The following is a 15,860-nucleotide window of genomic DNA, read 5'->3' as shown; positions in this document are numbered from 1 at the left end:
ATGAGAAGGTAACTAGATTGCCATTGTGATAATCAGTCAATGACACCAAACCACAGAGTGACACGTTCGGAGGGCACTCATATACACGTAAAATTAAAATCTCAGCAAAAACAAAACAGTGCAACTCAATTCTCCTTCCTTCACTCTCTGTTTCCCACCTCCCTTCAAAAAATTTTGAGAAAACTTAAACCTTCTATATAATCCTTGGCATTTCACACCCCAAACTTCTGAAAGGCCCCGTGGGTCAGATCGTGCAATTTAGGGTTTGTCGACTGTGTGCATCCCGATGCAGACAGCGTGAGGAATGAGACGAGACAGGTAACAGGGCTACATTCTACACCGTGACAGGACACCCAGACAAAGACCGTGTCAGCTCCTACCTGGAACATGGAAATGTTTAGGGGCCTGAGCATAGGTTGGAGTGAGAGGACGACTGTCTGGCCGGTAAGGGAGAGGGGAGTTCCGGCCGCTGGACGGCTCATTGCCTCCAATGAGAAGAATGGAGAAAACAAAATAAGAGAAGGGACAGCAATAAAGAAAACAAAGCAAGCATAATAAAAATTCAAAACAAACTGGAAGGAGGTACATCCAAAAAGAGAAACAAAAGAAACAAACTCAATTTATCAACTTGGCTCACAAGGTGATATAAGGTTTAGTTTTCCTCAAGAGAGACTTGAGTTCGAGTGGAACTGGGTTAAAAGCAGCTAGCGGTAGGATGCGTCATTCCAATGGCATGCGGTTGAAGGCCGTGAGCTAGCAGCAAACTGATTAGATGGAAAGTACGTTAAGGGTCATGGAAGGTCACTTGCTAATGATTCAGGATCAGTTATCAGACCATTAAATCCCAAGCATGGGTGGGATATGCGAGCCCAAATACAGTCACTTCCAGGCACGATGGCAGAGGCTGGCGAGTGGAATAGATTTCTCTGAATGCAAGGCTACGTCTGTCTGGGAACCTGCGTGGTCACCCAGTCCCTCCCCTTAGCAATGCAAAGTGTCTACACTTGCGACACATGGTTCTGCCTCCTCACTGTGCAATACACACCCTACAGTCAGAGCCCCTTCTCCCGGGGACTTGGGGACCGCTTATATCTCTCTCCACCTGCTTCCTCCAAGGCTCCACTGAGGCTCCTCCCAGTCCAACATTCCATCTGTGAAACCTACCTGGACACCTACCCCGGCTGGCACTGAGCTATGACTGAGGACATGGAGATAAATGAGAAGTCAGCCCTGCCTGTGAGGGGGGCGTGAGGAGACAGACTACCACACAGACAGGCTTGCTCAGGTGGAACTCTTGCAGAAAGCTAAGATGTTACACTGGGCAGGGCATCAGGGAGTAAGTATGCCAGGTGGGTGGGTGGGCTGAGAGGTGAGCAGGCCTAGATTCTAGAGGGCTTGAATGTCCTCAGGAAGGAAGGGCCATGGTGTGTAGGAACAACAGGCTTGGCCACTGTGGCTGGACAGCAAGGTGTTCTTGGAGGAGAGAAGAGGGAAGGGGCTAGAAAAGCTTGCTGGCACTTGGCTGCAAACTCCCTTCCCACCAGGATGAACTGAGGCCTGCACTGAACTGTCAGAGATCAGCTATTGCCCTAAACTGTCCTCCTACCTCCTGTCTGAGAAAACAGCTGCCCCAAGAATACACCAGAAGGTGTAGGGGACTATCAAAAGTTAATGAACTATTATGCGATTACTTTTGTTCCTGAGTTAGAAGACTTTCTTATACATGCTGGATACAAGTCCCTTATCAGATAGATAGAGGACTTGCAAACATTTCCTCTCATTCTGTGAACTGTCTTTCACTATCCTGATAGTGCCCTTTGAAGCACAAAAGCTGTAAGTTTTGATACAGTATAATTTATCTATCAAATAATGCTAACAATATGAAATAAATCGTAAATCTTTAGAAAACAGAGCACGAGCTGATTCTTCAAGTAAACCAAGCTGCTCTAAATCTGGCCCACAAAGTATAAAAGACACCACTTGCTGGAGTTTTTAAAATAACACGCTTATTAGAGCTTTAATTTCTCAATATGTGTATTTTTAGGTAACCAGAGCTGAATATGCAGCAAGATCTTCCAAATGAGATTTAAGCTTGGTGCTGGCTTCAATTCAGATTCCAGGTTTTTGGTTATCGTGTTCTGAAGCTTTCTTCCTCAAGAGTCAGTTTCACGTCTAGCTCCCAATACATTAGAATGCAGACTTTACTATTTAAATCAGATATTAGCTTCTAAAAATTACGATGCTTCACCCCAAACTGCAGATCTATTAAAAGGCTAATTTTTACAAAAGTTATTTGATTTATCATCACTCTTCTAATGAGAAATAACTAGCTCACATCTGAAAAAAGTGAAAAGACACAGGGAGAGGCAAGCAGGGGAAGGAAGAATGTGGTTTACACGCAGAAGTACATCCTGTTTTAAATCTAAGGCTGAATTAGAACTAGGTCTCATTCATCTTTCTGTGCTCAGCACGGTGCCTGGCCAAGACCAGGTGCCTTAAAAATGTCTGCGAACGAATGACCGAAACAGCCTACCCATGAATTCTTGAGCTATGAACGGCCGAATTTAGTAAGCACCCCTGCAGGATTAAACCCCAGAGTGCTCTGGAATAAAGGCAGCCAGACGGTAGTATTGAGGGACAGGGTCACAATGGCACCCCCTTTTTATAATTTTCCCACTAGATCCTCAATAGCCCCAATTTAACTGTCTCACTTCAGAGCTGTTCTCAAAAGAAGGTCTGGAAAGACAGCTTTTCTTGCCTTATTTGAGGTTGTCTTCTGAAGACTCTTTCTGCGTATCCTGAACACTGGCTGCTCCTTGCTTCTGAGCCACGCCGCTCTCTGCCCTTCAACTCTACCCTTCTTGTACTTGTAGAAGAACCTTAGACATCTCAGGGAAACGCTCTCACAGGTTTTGGTGATAACATCCAATCGGATGAAACTCTATTAAATCTGTTTGGATGCTTATGAGCCAGGGGCATGCGCACACTAAAATACCGGCACAGACGGGACGCAAAGGTTTAAGGTTATTAGAATTAGCATTTGCCCAAGTATTAAAAATCTATCATGGAGATGCTTGGCTGGCAAGTGGCAATTGGAGCCCACTGCTTCTCAGATCATCAGGGTGACGATTCTCAAAGGCTGGGGAGTGACTGTCGAATTTCCGATGGGTGAATTCTGGCTCAATGCTATCTCTTATTGGGTATAGTTCTTTATTTGGCTGCCTATTTCAGCAACCACTGCCCTTTCTCGTTGCTTTAAAAAAACCCCAAACACCTCACGACTATGTTCAAGTCCTTATAAGTAGATTTAATGCTAGAATCAATTAAAACCTCCTACAAAACATTTTTAAAGCGCAAGGCAGAGAGCCCTAACAACGCAGCCATCGAAGGGATTCTACACAACACGATTTCCACACATCATAATGGCTCATTGGGAACGAGGTCTCAGAGTAATTGTTGCTAGGTACCAAATGCTTAGCCTCTGAAATACCAAAGGCATTAAACATTTTTGGCATTTTTTCTTAAAGTAGGCTCCATGCCCAGTGTGGAGCCCAACTCGGAGCTTGAACTCACGACCCTGAGCTGAAATCAAGAGTTGGATGCTTAATGAACTGAGGCAACCAGGCGCCCCCATTTTTTGGCATTTTAAAAGAAAAAGCAAAATTCGCAAGGTAAGTCCTCTTTTCTTTTTCTAAGTTAAACACCCTATCTTGAAGTGATGAAACCTTAACTCCGTTCTGGAAGGAAATAACGGAGACATTATTTTTACGCCCAGTGCACTACTTAGGCAAAGGAATATATATGGTGTCAGATGAAGGATCATATACAGAGGATATTACCATCATCATCCTCATCGGCCTGGAAATGCAGACACTGTGTAAAGATAATATACTAGTGTATATGTCATAGAATATTGCATCTATCACATTCATAGCCATTTTGTTCCTTAAATAAGTCCCTCCTTGTACTGGCTGACTCTCAGCTGTTAGTGATCTTAGCTACTGTGATGAGAAGCTGCTGTGTCTATATATTTCTTTGCTTTCATTTTTAGCTCCTTCCGCAGCAGCTTTCTAAGCCGATTTTTCCGTTGTGGGAGATCAATCACTTGCAGGATTCTTACTGTACTTAACAAATTCAAATGCTCTGTCCTCATCTTCAATCTTCTTTTTGGTATCCTGAGAACCCAAGGTTCAAATCCTAAGACAAGTAAATCAAACTGGCTGTGTATGTGCCTGCTGGGGGCACCTGCTGGAGTGTTGCCTGGTACTCTGGACTCTAGGTGCTTATATTCCAAAATACAAATGAGTATTTTGAGGGGACCTTAAAGTTGGCAGCATCTAGAATTTCACGACAGAGTTTCAGGATTGCTGGTTCTTATCTCAAGTTTCAATAAGCATTATGGTTTTCTTCAGCAAGTGTCAACTATTTGCATCAGAGCAAATAATTTCTATGGCAGAAGAGCAAAGATTCCTTTCAAAGAGACTTCATATATGTTGCCCTCGTGGCCACAAATCTGATTTATACCTTGTAGACACAGAACATATAATGTCTAACAGTATTTCAAAGGGGAGGGAAGAGAAACTCAGCAAACATGGCACAGACAAAGCCCAGAACAGAGTGAAAACCTTTCCAAATCCAAGCATGCACTTGTCCACGTGGCCCAACAACGACATACCAACACAGAATGAGGCTGCAGGGGCATTTAGGGAACAGAAATAAAAACACAGCGGGAGACAAGATGGACATCACAGAACGTGGACAGAGAAGCCAGTGGAACAGAGAGACAGGCTGTGATGGGCATCTTAGCTTTACACACGCACACCGCCCTCAGCTCTGTGAGCCTTGGGGGCCCGGGCCCATGAATCAGAAAAGGACCAGGAGGTGGACTTAGGAAATGGGCGGGGGGGGGGGTTGCTGCACTTCTGGTCACCAGAGTGGCAAGGGGGCCCCTGGCTTCTAGCTACACATTTGAGAAGGATATACATCCTACCCTGGCATCCTCAGGCTGCCCAGTTTACATTTGTTTTAAAAATAACTGCCCTGAGATTGTTAAGACGAGCTCCGAGATACAAAGTGAATGTTTAAATGACGAACCAAGTGGACTTGGCTCCATTTTGAAGAGCCTGAGATGTGCTTCTCCAATGGCCACGAGTGCCCTCCGCATTGGAATTTCCAAGCTGGAGAGGTCTTCCACGGAAACAGATACATGCTTTTCAGAATAACTAAGAAGTAATTCCTTGAAGAATCGGTTTTTAGTTATTCAACTACACTAGGCTTTTAAAGCAATATCTTTAATACACAAATTCTCCATGATTGATTTCATAGTTTAGCAAAAAGCACATCTGATTTTAAAACTCAGCATATACTGCTATGTACATTACATTTTGTATCTGATTTATGTAAACTATTTTACAGGAACAAACTGGAGGCACATGGGAGGCAGACCGTTAGCTGTTTTTTAAGTGTGGGCTCAGGGTCAAGCTAATCCTTCTTGGCCTAATGCTCTCTACAACTGAAAACCACAATATTTGTGTGAAAAAGTTCAAATTCAGTCTGAAGACAGAAAACGATATACCCTTGACCCTTGAATGACATGGGTTTGAACAGCATGGGTCCACTTATACGTGGGTATTTTTTGGTAAACGTATAGTACCGTAAATGTATTTTCCTCCTGATTTTCTTAATAACATTTTCCTTTCTCTAGCTTACTTTATTGTAAGAATACAGTCTATAACACATATAAAAATATGTGTTAATTGACTGTGTTATCAGTAAGGGTTAACAGTAGACTATTAGTAGTTAAGTTTTGAGAGAGTCAAAATTCATATAAAGATTTTTCCACCATAAAGAGGGTCGGTGCCCCTAATCCCCACATTGTTCAAGGGTCAACCGTATATCTACAGTTTTTAATAAGGCACCACTGGGGCACACAAAGGTATGTAATTTTTATTACTATTTGGTATTCCTGTTCATAAGGAAAAATTTAAATGACTGAAAGCAGCTGTTTGTTTTAGCTCAACAAGAACGCAATTTTCTAGTTAAACAGGGATGGAAAAGAAGTTTGCTTTCACAATTATCCTTCATGTATATTTAGACTGAAACACCCAGGGATGGGGGGCCTGGGGTCTGGTCCTGGTGCAGCACTCCCTAGGTGTGAGCCCTTGGCCATGGCCCCTTAACCAGAGAATGGAATGGGATGACGTAACCAGAAGTGCTTTAAGGGCACCATGCCCAGGGGGAAACTGTCACGGACAAGGTGAGCTGAGGGCTTACTACACACCAGGGCACTTGACCTCGCGCATCTCTCACAACCTAGGAGAGGTTCTGTCGATGACAGAGCCAAGTGACAGTCCAAAAGGGAAGTCAACAGCCCAAGGTCCCACAGCGAGCACAGGACAGAGATAATATTTAAACCTAGGACTCCAATGTCCATTTGGGCATTCCAACTCTCCATAAAGCCGTTCACAGACACAAAGTTTTGTGAGTCTTGATATGTGGTGATGCATTATTTGTACAAACTGTGTATCACTTTACAGGGCACGTGACGTTCTTCTCCCTACAAAAAGGATCTCTTTGGAAAGATGAAACATGTAATAACCAAACAAGGCAGCTTACATGTTTGAATTAAAAACCTATTTTCTCTTGCATATTAGAAACAAACAACTCTAAGCTGGGCCACGGGCTTCTATATTAAAGTCTCTTTAAAATACATCTCTGAAGTTGTTTAATAATTTCTCACGGTTTTATAAACATTCTCTAAAGCCCCCCCCATACTAATTAGCAATAATAATTGTAAGAAATCTGTCAAGAATTTTAGAAAGCATTGCTCCAACTGAAAAAAGACTGATCTCTTCGCTAGTGACAAATAACGCGTGTCTTCAGTAAGCGTGTCAGCAACATTATTTTTACAGCACAGAAAATGCTAGAGCAGCACACATACAAATAAAACAGCATGCTGCAGTGCGTCTGTATTTTTGGACTCAGTTGCTCAAAAATCCAAGCGAGCAGTAAGAAAATAACTTGGGTAGACTGCAAACGAAAGCTCAGTCAACTAGGACAGCATTTTGGCTACTCAGTAGCAGTGCTCAGGATGCGAGCACTTGGATCACAGGGTTAGAATCCGCTAGGTCTGTCTCAAGTCCCCTAACAACACCTGCGCTCGCCTGCCACTCCCCTCCTTCAGCTACCGTCATTGGTTAATCTGGTTCAAATCAAAGCTATGGAACGGGTTAGCATGCTTCCGGGAGCTCAGACGTATTTTAAATTATGGCACCTTTGACACCCCTGTCAGGGCTCTTGGATCCCCCAACACATGGAGGGGAACAGGAGCCCCAGTTGAGGACTGCTACGGAAGCATGATGGACATGGAGGAAACAATGGGAATGCCATAAAGGGAATGGGCAGGGATGTGGGGCAGAAACAGAAAACAGAAGGCACAGCTCTTCTTCTGCATCATGCAGGATAAGGACCAGTCAAAAGAGGACCGATTACTCTAAGGGTTGGCTCGAGGAGAGAAATTTAAGTTACATTGCCACAGATCTTTTTATACTATCCAAATGTTTTAATATCATTAAGTGGTGAAGTGGCTTATCACCAGTAAGACAAGTTTTGCAGATTTGTTGCTAAATGCTGGTATGATTTGCTGAGCCACATCACATATCAAAACCAGGAAAATGCCCCAAGTATATATTATATTTTGCTTTTGGCACAGAAAAACAAAATGATAATATATGGTTTTTTTCCCCTAAGCGGTAGGTAATACATCTTATGGTCTTAAACATACTTCCTGTTTCTTCATCTAGAGCCCTTAGAAATGACATATTTCTCCTGTGGAGAAATGCCATGTCAGTTCTAAGACGCTGGGTGTAGTCAAGACACACGCAGGCATGCGGAGAGGTCGAAAGCTGGGAGCTAACTCTTGGAGATACGACTTATTAGCCTTCCCCGGGTGCTAATAAATCTCCACTCTGCGGGGTGCTGCCTGGAGAAGCCTGCCTCCTTACCTTTGATATAGGGAATGAAGTGGTGTCGGAAGGGGGAGTTGGGGCGGGAGTCGCTGTGGGCGGAGCTGAGGCTGCTGGTGCGCAGGTGGGACAACCTCTGCACACCAGGAGACAGCAGCTCTGTGCGGCAAGGAGTCAGGGGTGGGGCCAGGTGGAAACAGAAAAGAAGAACAGAAATTAACACAGGAGCAGGGACAACATCATCACTGGGGGGGGGGGGAGCGGAAATACAGAACGTTAATCAGGAGTCTGAAAAAGGAAGAAGGCAAAAGGGTTAAGAACGCACCTGCTAAGGGCGAGGCAAAGTGGGGAGGATTTGCGAACAGGTTCAGGCTGGTACAGAGTCACTCTCTGAGAATAAATGGCTTTATGAGAAGGAATAGCTACCAGGACATTCTCTGTCCAGATGACACCGGCTACTGTTGAGCCAGTACCGGGCACGTCATTTAGACTCAGAAATAGCTGTTTTTAAAAAGCACCTGACAAAACAGAACCCTTGAAACACATGTAAAAAAAAAAAAAAAAAAAAGATAATAATTTTAAGAAACTTGTAAAGAAGTACTTATATGTAAGGGTCAGATGGTTTTTTTTAAGCTGCCAACTTCTCCCACTAGCAGTTTAATTTTATTCTCCTGTGTAGAAGGAAAACCGGTTTGTGTTCCCTGGGTGGCGAAGAGCTACTTAGGATCTCGAGACCCGTGTGGTGGCAGCACGGGGTGGAACTGGAAGCTTCGTTATCTTGGAAGGAAAATGGACCTTTAAAACTAAACCCAGACCCGAGGACATGTACCATCACCCGGCATCTAGAACCCACAGAGTGGATAATCAGAGGTTTTCTATACTGACCACAGCCCTGCTGTCAGAACCCTACTGGCTTCACTTGACCAGGGTAGATCTTGAAAAAATAATTATAAACCCTAATAACTGGCATCATGCATGCCCATGATATATTGTGAAAAGGAGGAGCACTTAGAATGGGGAACGTTCTAAAGGCTGCTGGCTTCGGAACCATGATTGGAACAGACGAAAAGTTTGCTCAACAGCGAAATGATCTTTTAGGGAAATAATGTCCCTCGCTGGCCACCCCTTGACTATTCAGGGACCCATGGAACAATTTCCTTGTAGCCCCACATCATTCTGACAAGGTCATGGCCGTGGCCTCAGTGACCTCAGCACGTGCCTATATGGAGGGGTGGCTGCATATAGGACTCCTTGTCCCTCACACAGACGAGGGCTTCCATCCAGACCCAGGTCCAGGGCAGGAATTAAATGAATATAGTCATACATGGAAAAAAAAATCCATTTCTTGAAAAACCCTCATTTAACATAACTCAACAAATACTATTTATGACCTAGAGAAAATTATACATTATTGAAGACTCATATAGTAAAAAAAATCAATCTTCTATAAGCATTAAATCTATGGCTTTAAGAAAGAGGTTGCAGCCTTTTTATATTCTGTTCATTTCCTCTGGTTCCATTTTATTGAATAAGTTAGCATATGAATGAGTTTGTTCTCATCAACCCGTGCAGAAGCAGCTTAAAATACAGTCTTCCTAGATGTTCGCTGCCACCAAGGTTGTTTAGAAGGCCAGAGTCTCCCTCTGGGAACCCTGGATCCACGCTGGGATCTCCATTCTTCCATTCCACACAGGAGACACCCACTAATAGCGATAGGGTCCATGCTGTGCACAGAAGAAGGTCACCTGCAGGCCACTATTGTTTGATATTGTCTATCTCTAGTTTTTCTGTTTTCTAAGTCTGGTTCAAAATCTAAGGGCTGGAATGGATCTGAAAAGTTCTCAAACACAGCCCCGAGGCTGCACGTAATACTGCCTTCTGCTGGACTGGGGAAACACAGCAAACCCACCAACGAATGATTAATGCTGGATTTTAGATGATGCTGACGTGCCCGAGAGGCACATCAACATATTTTCTTTGGAAATCTTCATTTTAAGTCTCAAAGTGATGAGATTTTCTTCAAGGCTAAAAAAAGAAAAAAAAAATCTCCCTGGCCTCCCATTGTTCAATGTCAAAATGTAATTATTTAATAAATCATAATGAATATAATCATAAAATAACACAAATTATAGTTGGATAGGAGTTTTCTTTTTTTTTCCCCTGGGAAAAGGGGAGATCTATTTGGCAGCTAGATTTTTAATACACTATCTGTGGTGGGGGGAAAAAAAAATCACACAGCAACACAGACTATTTATATAGAGTGAAATCTAGGGAAGAGGCGCCCTTACCAGGTCTGTGAAAATGCTGGGGAGAGCGCGACGTGGTTGGAGTGTAGCTGTGGCGGCTGTAGATGGGGGAGTTGATGGAGCCCTGGCTGGTGGACCGGTGGATCACCCGGTCCCGAGAGTCCTGGTAGCCCTGGAAAGAAAGTGCGAGAATGCGGGAGCATAAGACACACACTCAGGCTATCAAAGGGTCCAGGTGAAATCCAAGTCTACAAAGGCTGCCTGGGAACTATCATGTCGACCTGTTCATGTATACATTTTAGGGCCATATCCTCAAAGACATATGCAAAGGAGCATTCTGCGGTTAATACATTTTGTTCGAAACCCATAGTTCTTGCATTTACCCAAATTTTAAGATGTAAGATGCCATGTTGGTAGAGCTCTGGGAAAAAGAGAATACCCCGACAGCCACACTGATATGATGCTTTTCAGTTCTACAAAGTATGTCCATCGTTTCATCCAACTTGCATAATAACGAAGGTAGAGCACAGGGTATAGACCTCCCTTCTCCACAAATGCAGGATGTCTCAGAGCAGGTCAGAGACCCATGTGTAGGTGTGTAGCTTGTACAGGCAGACCCTGCTTCAGAACCAGCCTCCTGGCTCTAATCTTACCCTTTGTTCTGGCTGCCAACCCACACTGTCCATAACACTGATCTGGTGACATCTTAAGTTGATCTTCCTGGAGAACAAGCTGGTGGTGGCCCCAAACCCAGGAAATTCTACTTCCCACTTTGAGAAACATATCCCGGAAAAAATAAAAAGTGATCTCCAAATGGGAAAATTTGCTCAAAGATATTTAGAATACCACCATTTATAAAGATAAAACTTTCTCAACAAATCAGGGAATAATGAAGTTAATTAGGTGTATCAATTCAATGGAATACAATACCACCACTAGCATGCCCGGTATGTCCAAATCCAGAAACAAATCCAGGTTAGGTATGAAGTACAAAAAATCATACACACACAAACACAATATAAAACTGTTCAAACAGTGAAAAGGAAAGAAAGGAATGTTCTACATTTTAGGAATTACTTGTCCTATGAAGTTTCTGTTGCTACAACAGAAATACAAGTTTGAAAGACTATATGGAAAATGCCTAAATTAAAACCTCAGTAACCATGGCGGTGTGAAATTTGAGAGCAAATGGCAAGGAAACTTTGGTTTGATCCTAGTTGCCCAGAACAATAAATTGAAAACAACAAAACAAAAAGTCCCCAATGTGCTTCAAACTTTGCAACTGGTCAATAATAGAAGTTAACGCTTCATGAACTTCTGTTGTGATGAGAATACTAACAGAAATTAATTTTTCACAGCCCTCAGTCATAAACTATCAGAATACTACAGGGTTTTTACCATGTTAAATCACGATCATTATCTAAGATCAATCCAGTTTTATGTAGAGTATCCAGAAAGTTGCTTGGCTTTAAGATAAGACTTACTGATTTTTATTTTTTTTAAGATTTCATTTTTATTTATTTATTAGAAAGAGAGAAAGAGGGAGGGAGAGAGAATGTGAAGCAGACTCTACACTGAACACAGAGCCCAATGCAGGGCTCTATCTCACAACTGTGAGATCGTGACCTGAGCCCAAACCAGGAGTCTGATACTTAACTGACTGAGCCACCCAGGCGCCCCTTATTTTTTATTTTTATTATTATTTTTTTAGATGAGGGTAGACCTAACACCTGAGGAGTCGCTCACTGGATACATAAGGAAATGCAAAAAAGTAAGAAGCAAGCTAAATATACAATCCCTTGGTTACTGTTATCTGAAGTGGCTAAAATGAACCAAGTGCTGGGTCAGACCTTGGTGCTGGACCACACTCAGATCTGGGTCAGCCTGAGCTTAGGCCACCAGCCTCGAAGCCCCCCACCCCCCAAGGGGAAAAATAAGGAAAGACCACGGGAAGTACTTCTAAGGCCTCTGGTCACCAAGTTGGTGGTCAGTGTGGGGGTGGGGCTAAAGTGACACCAGGAGGGACAGTGTGAAGGAGCTGTCGATTTTGTGGGTCAGTGTCAGCTTCCTGAAGAGCCCTAACTAAAATGGTTGTGAGAATAATCTGTCCTTGGTTTCGAATGCTGCCGAGTGGAAGGAGCGTGTGTGGATTGATGTGGGACCCATGGCTCACTACGGAACAATCACTAATGGCTCGAAGTGATCCACATAGGAGTTATTCCCAAGGGAACAGCGGGCCTGGTGGACTGGATAAAAGCCACTGTGATTTCTTTACCCTGACAAGCGGGACAAGACTATTGATTCGAGAGTAAAAGGAGTGTTCTCCCCCGAAGATGGGTCTACTCACAGAGTACTCTCTGACCCCCGCAGGCCATTTCAGAGAATCCAGGATGTTGGGATTCAGATAATTCAATATGAATGAGGGGAGGGAGCCCCACCCCCGGCAGGACAGGGGGCCTCACTCCCTGCAAACCCTTACCGGGCACTTAGAGGCATAGGCTCAGAATACTGTATGGCTGCTTTTACCCCCAGTCTCATTTGGAAAAACACTGATCTTAGAGTAGATCAGTCCAGTAATCTTACATTCATCATAATTTTGCACGCGGTTTTTTTTGTGGTGGTTGTTTTGTTCAATGTCCTTCTTTAAAAACTCCAGTGTAGGAAAAGTCCAAGTAACTCCCGAATACCACCCATTATAATGTTCAACAATGGCACTTACTTCTGCTGATGGAGTAGGAGACAAAGTCCTTGGAGACTAGAATAAAAGAGAATTGCAAATCACAGTGAATATTGATTTGTTATCAGTTTACTTAGTTTATCAGCAACCCCTGGAAACAGTACGCCACATCCACATGCCCGCTCCCCTCGTCCACCCCCATCTTCTGATTCGGTAAGTTGAGTGTGGAGCTCAGACAGGAACACGACAACCAAGCTCCTGGGAGCCTGGAGCATGTCCCCGCCTAAGAACTGTGGGTTTTGAGAAATATGCTGTCATACTTTTAGATGCTTAAGTTAGACAAATTGGAACTATTTTTCCCTCTATGCTCAAACTATGCTGTTTACTACTATGAGTCACGGTGTCTACTGAAGCACCAAATTTTGTAAACATGGTTGTTAACTCAATTATAATCAGGGCAATCACGTAAGATCATTTGCTGCCTGACATAGGCCAGTGATGACCAGGTGTGTGGCATCCCGCCCTGGTGGGCTTGCCAACATCACCACCATTCACCTTCTGGCTTCCATCCTTCCAGGCACAAAGGCTTCCTTGGGGGCAATGAACAAATCAAACCCTCTCTCACCTCAGGGCCTTTGCATTTGCTGTGCCCTCTGCCAGCAGAACCTTTCACTCAAGACACCTGCCGGGCTTACTCCTCTTCCTCAGTGAGGTCTCTACTCACATGTGGTATACAGAGACCCAGCCCCACGTGCTTTCTCCTTACTCTGCTCCATTTTCCCACTAGCACTATGCCCTGCAAAAGCGCATCATGTATCTGTTTACAGTCTCCCACATTCCACTGCAAGCTCCATAAGGGCAAGAACTCTGCTTCCTTACAGCTAAGCATTCCCAGCGACTACAGCAGCTCCTGGCACATAGGAGTTGCCCAACAAATATTTCCTCAATGAATGAATGAAAGGTTTACAATTAAAATGCAAAAAGCACTCAACCAGAAATGAAATGCAAACAAAGCATCCTGAAGAACACAGCCAGGCCAGTGGTAGATTTCCCAGCATCCCCGTTTGCCCTTTACCCAAGGTCACAAGAAGCTGCCAGGCTCTCTGTCACTGCACATTCCTCAGGCTCCCTGGTCTCAGCGGCAGCTACAGCCTGTCTCTGGGGAGGGGGGGGATCTTAGCTGGGTGAAGACAGGCTCCTAGAAGGCGGGAGCCAGGCCTGACCCTGCTGACAACAGGCCTCTGTATCCACCCTACTCATGCCTTCCGAAGGCAAGAATGGCTACACAGAACATCAGGTTTATTCCTCCAGTGTTTCTAAATTGGCAATCTCTAGATTCTTTGGAAAAAGTGTTAATAAGTAAAGAAACAATCAAACGGCATGTGAAGTTTCCTAAGTTGCAAGATTCGTGTGTTGGGGGAGAGCTGATGGATATGTCTGATTTCTGACCTGGGGGCATCCTCCCATCAAGGCTCTGTGCTCCGAGAAACCCACAGGTCATCACTGCGGGTTCTGACGGTAATGATGCTGACCACCAGGGCGGCCAGCAGTCTGCCCAGCACTTATGTGCCAGGTACTGCCCTCATCTAAATATTTCACTTAATCCTCACAGAAAACCTCTGAGGTAGATATTACTATCTTGAGTTTACAGATAAGGAGACTGAAATACGTATTTTTTCCAAAGTTGTGTGATTAGTAAATATGAGTCTGACTCTAAATCCTGAAACGTTCACTTCAAAGCCCAAACTCTAGAGTGCTTGATGTTTTACTGCTCAAAACAGAGCCACTGGGAAACAGACACATACCCCCAAACCTAAATCACCATAAAACAACTCTCCTCCCCCTTGCTTGTATGAATTGAATATTAGCAAATTCTCATCTACTTGCTCCAGGACCAGGCCCTGTGCACCCTGTTCTGGAACCGTCCTTACTCCTTTATTTCTTGTGCAACTCTCCAGGCAGGGCCCAGGGGCAACTCAACAACCCAGGCCAATCAACCCACGTTTGAGCAGCTGCAGTTACATCCATGTGACCACTAGGGGGCACCACATGAAAATGGATCTCACTTCCTGTCCAATGGGCCTTTTTTTTTTTTAAGATTTTTATTTATTTATTTGACAGAAAGAGAGACACCCAGCGAGAAAGGGAACACAGCAGGGGGAGTGGGAGAGGAAGAAGCAGGCTCCCAGCGGAGGATCCCTATGTGGGGCTCAATCCCAGAACGCCGGAATCACGCCCTGAGCTAAAGGCGGACTCTTAACGACTGAGCCACCCAGGCGCCCCCAATGGGCCATTTCAATACAGAGCTATGCTCTGGCGTAAAACCCAAATTGAAAAATAAGTAAATAAAAAGAACAACATATATTACAATTATGAATAAATAGAAACATACTATAAAACAGATATCATATACACCTATATTACTGAGAACAAATTAAACAATCACCATGTTTTCATGGCTTTTTTCATCTAAGATCTCAAACCACTGTGTGGATGTGTTAGGTAGCTTATAGTCTGTTTTAACCTCGGATTGAACAGCTGATTTCAGTCCAATACTTGGGGTAACATCTCTCCGACTGGACTCAAATCAGTCTATAGAGAATTCCAATTTTAAAAATAAAAGGGAAAAGAAGTTTTAAGTGAGTTGAACAGGCAAGAGGAAAACAGACCCGAGCCCCCGGGTAGGGAATCCCCATTCCTGGGAAGGGGCGGGGAGGACCCCAAGGAGCTGAGAGGCTGTGCTCCAGCCTCTGAACCATTAATGTTGAGAGAGCATTAATAAGCCCGAAGAGGACAGGGAATGAATGACCACAGTAGCAGCTGTCATTTGCCAAACATTCACGAGTCTGACTCTCTGCTAATTGCTTTAATAGATTAGTTTATGCAGATTTAGTCTTAATAGATAATACATTATCTAGATATTCTATAGATATCAACCTTTAATAGACAGTTCATTTAATCCTTACTAACATC

The 15,860-nt window shown here is 43.8% G+C and overlaps 1 protein-coding gene across 26 annotated transcripts in view; it reads right to left on the bottom strand.

Moving 5' to 3' along the window:
* The window catches only part of ABLIM1 (actin binding LIM protein 1), a 289,882-nt gene that overhangs the window by 25,249 nt on the left and 248,773 nt on the right, over positions 1-15,860 (bottom strand). For 11 of the 26 annotated variants that reach the window (XR_008958000.1, XR_008958003.1, XR_008957990.1 and 8 more), the window contains 4 exons: positions 12,930-12,965; positions 10,253-10,382; positions 8,004-8,123; positions 381-485 (listed from right to left, as the gene is read on the bottom strand). Coding sequence is in view for 3 of the 26 variants with exons in the window: in XM_044382156.3 (XP_044238091.2) it covers positions 381-485; positions 10,253-10,382; positions 12,930-12,965 (271 nt within the window). In the remaining 23 variants the exon portion in view is untranslated. The remainder of the gene's footprint in view (positions 1-380; positions 486-8,003; positions 8,124-10,252; positions 10,383-12,929; positions 12,966-15,860) is intronic. The other 15 variants (XR_008958008.1, XR_008958010.1, XR_008958012.1 and 12 more) reach the window with 2 other exon arrangements.

Source organism: Ursus arctos, unplaced genomic scaffold, assembly GCF_023065955.2.
Source record: "Ursus arctos isolate Adak ecotype North America unplaced genomic scaffold, UrsArc2.0 scaffold_7, whole genome shotgun sequence".
In the NCBI taxonomy this organism is placed as follows: domain Eukaryota; kingdom Metazoa; phylum Chordata; class Mammalia; order Carnivora; family Ursidae; genus Ursus; species Ursus arctos.
Note: the sequence above shows the minus strand (reverse complement) of the source record. Positions and strands in the feature narration are given on the sequence as shown.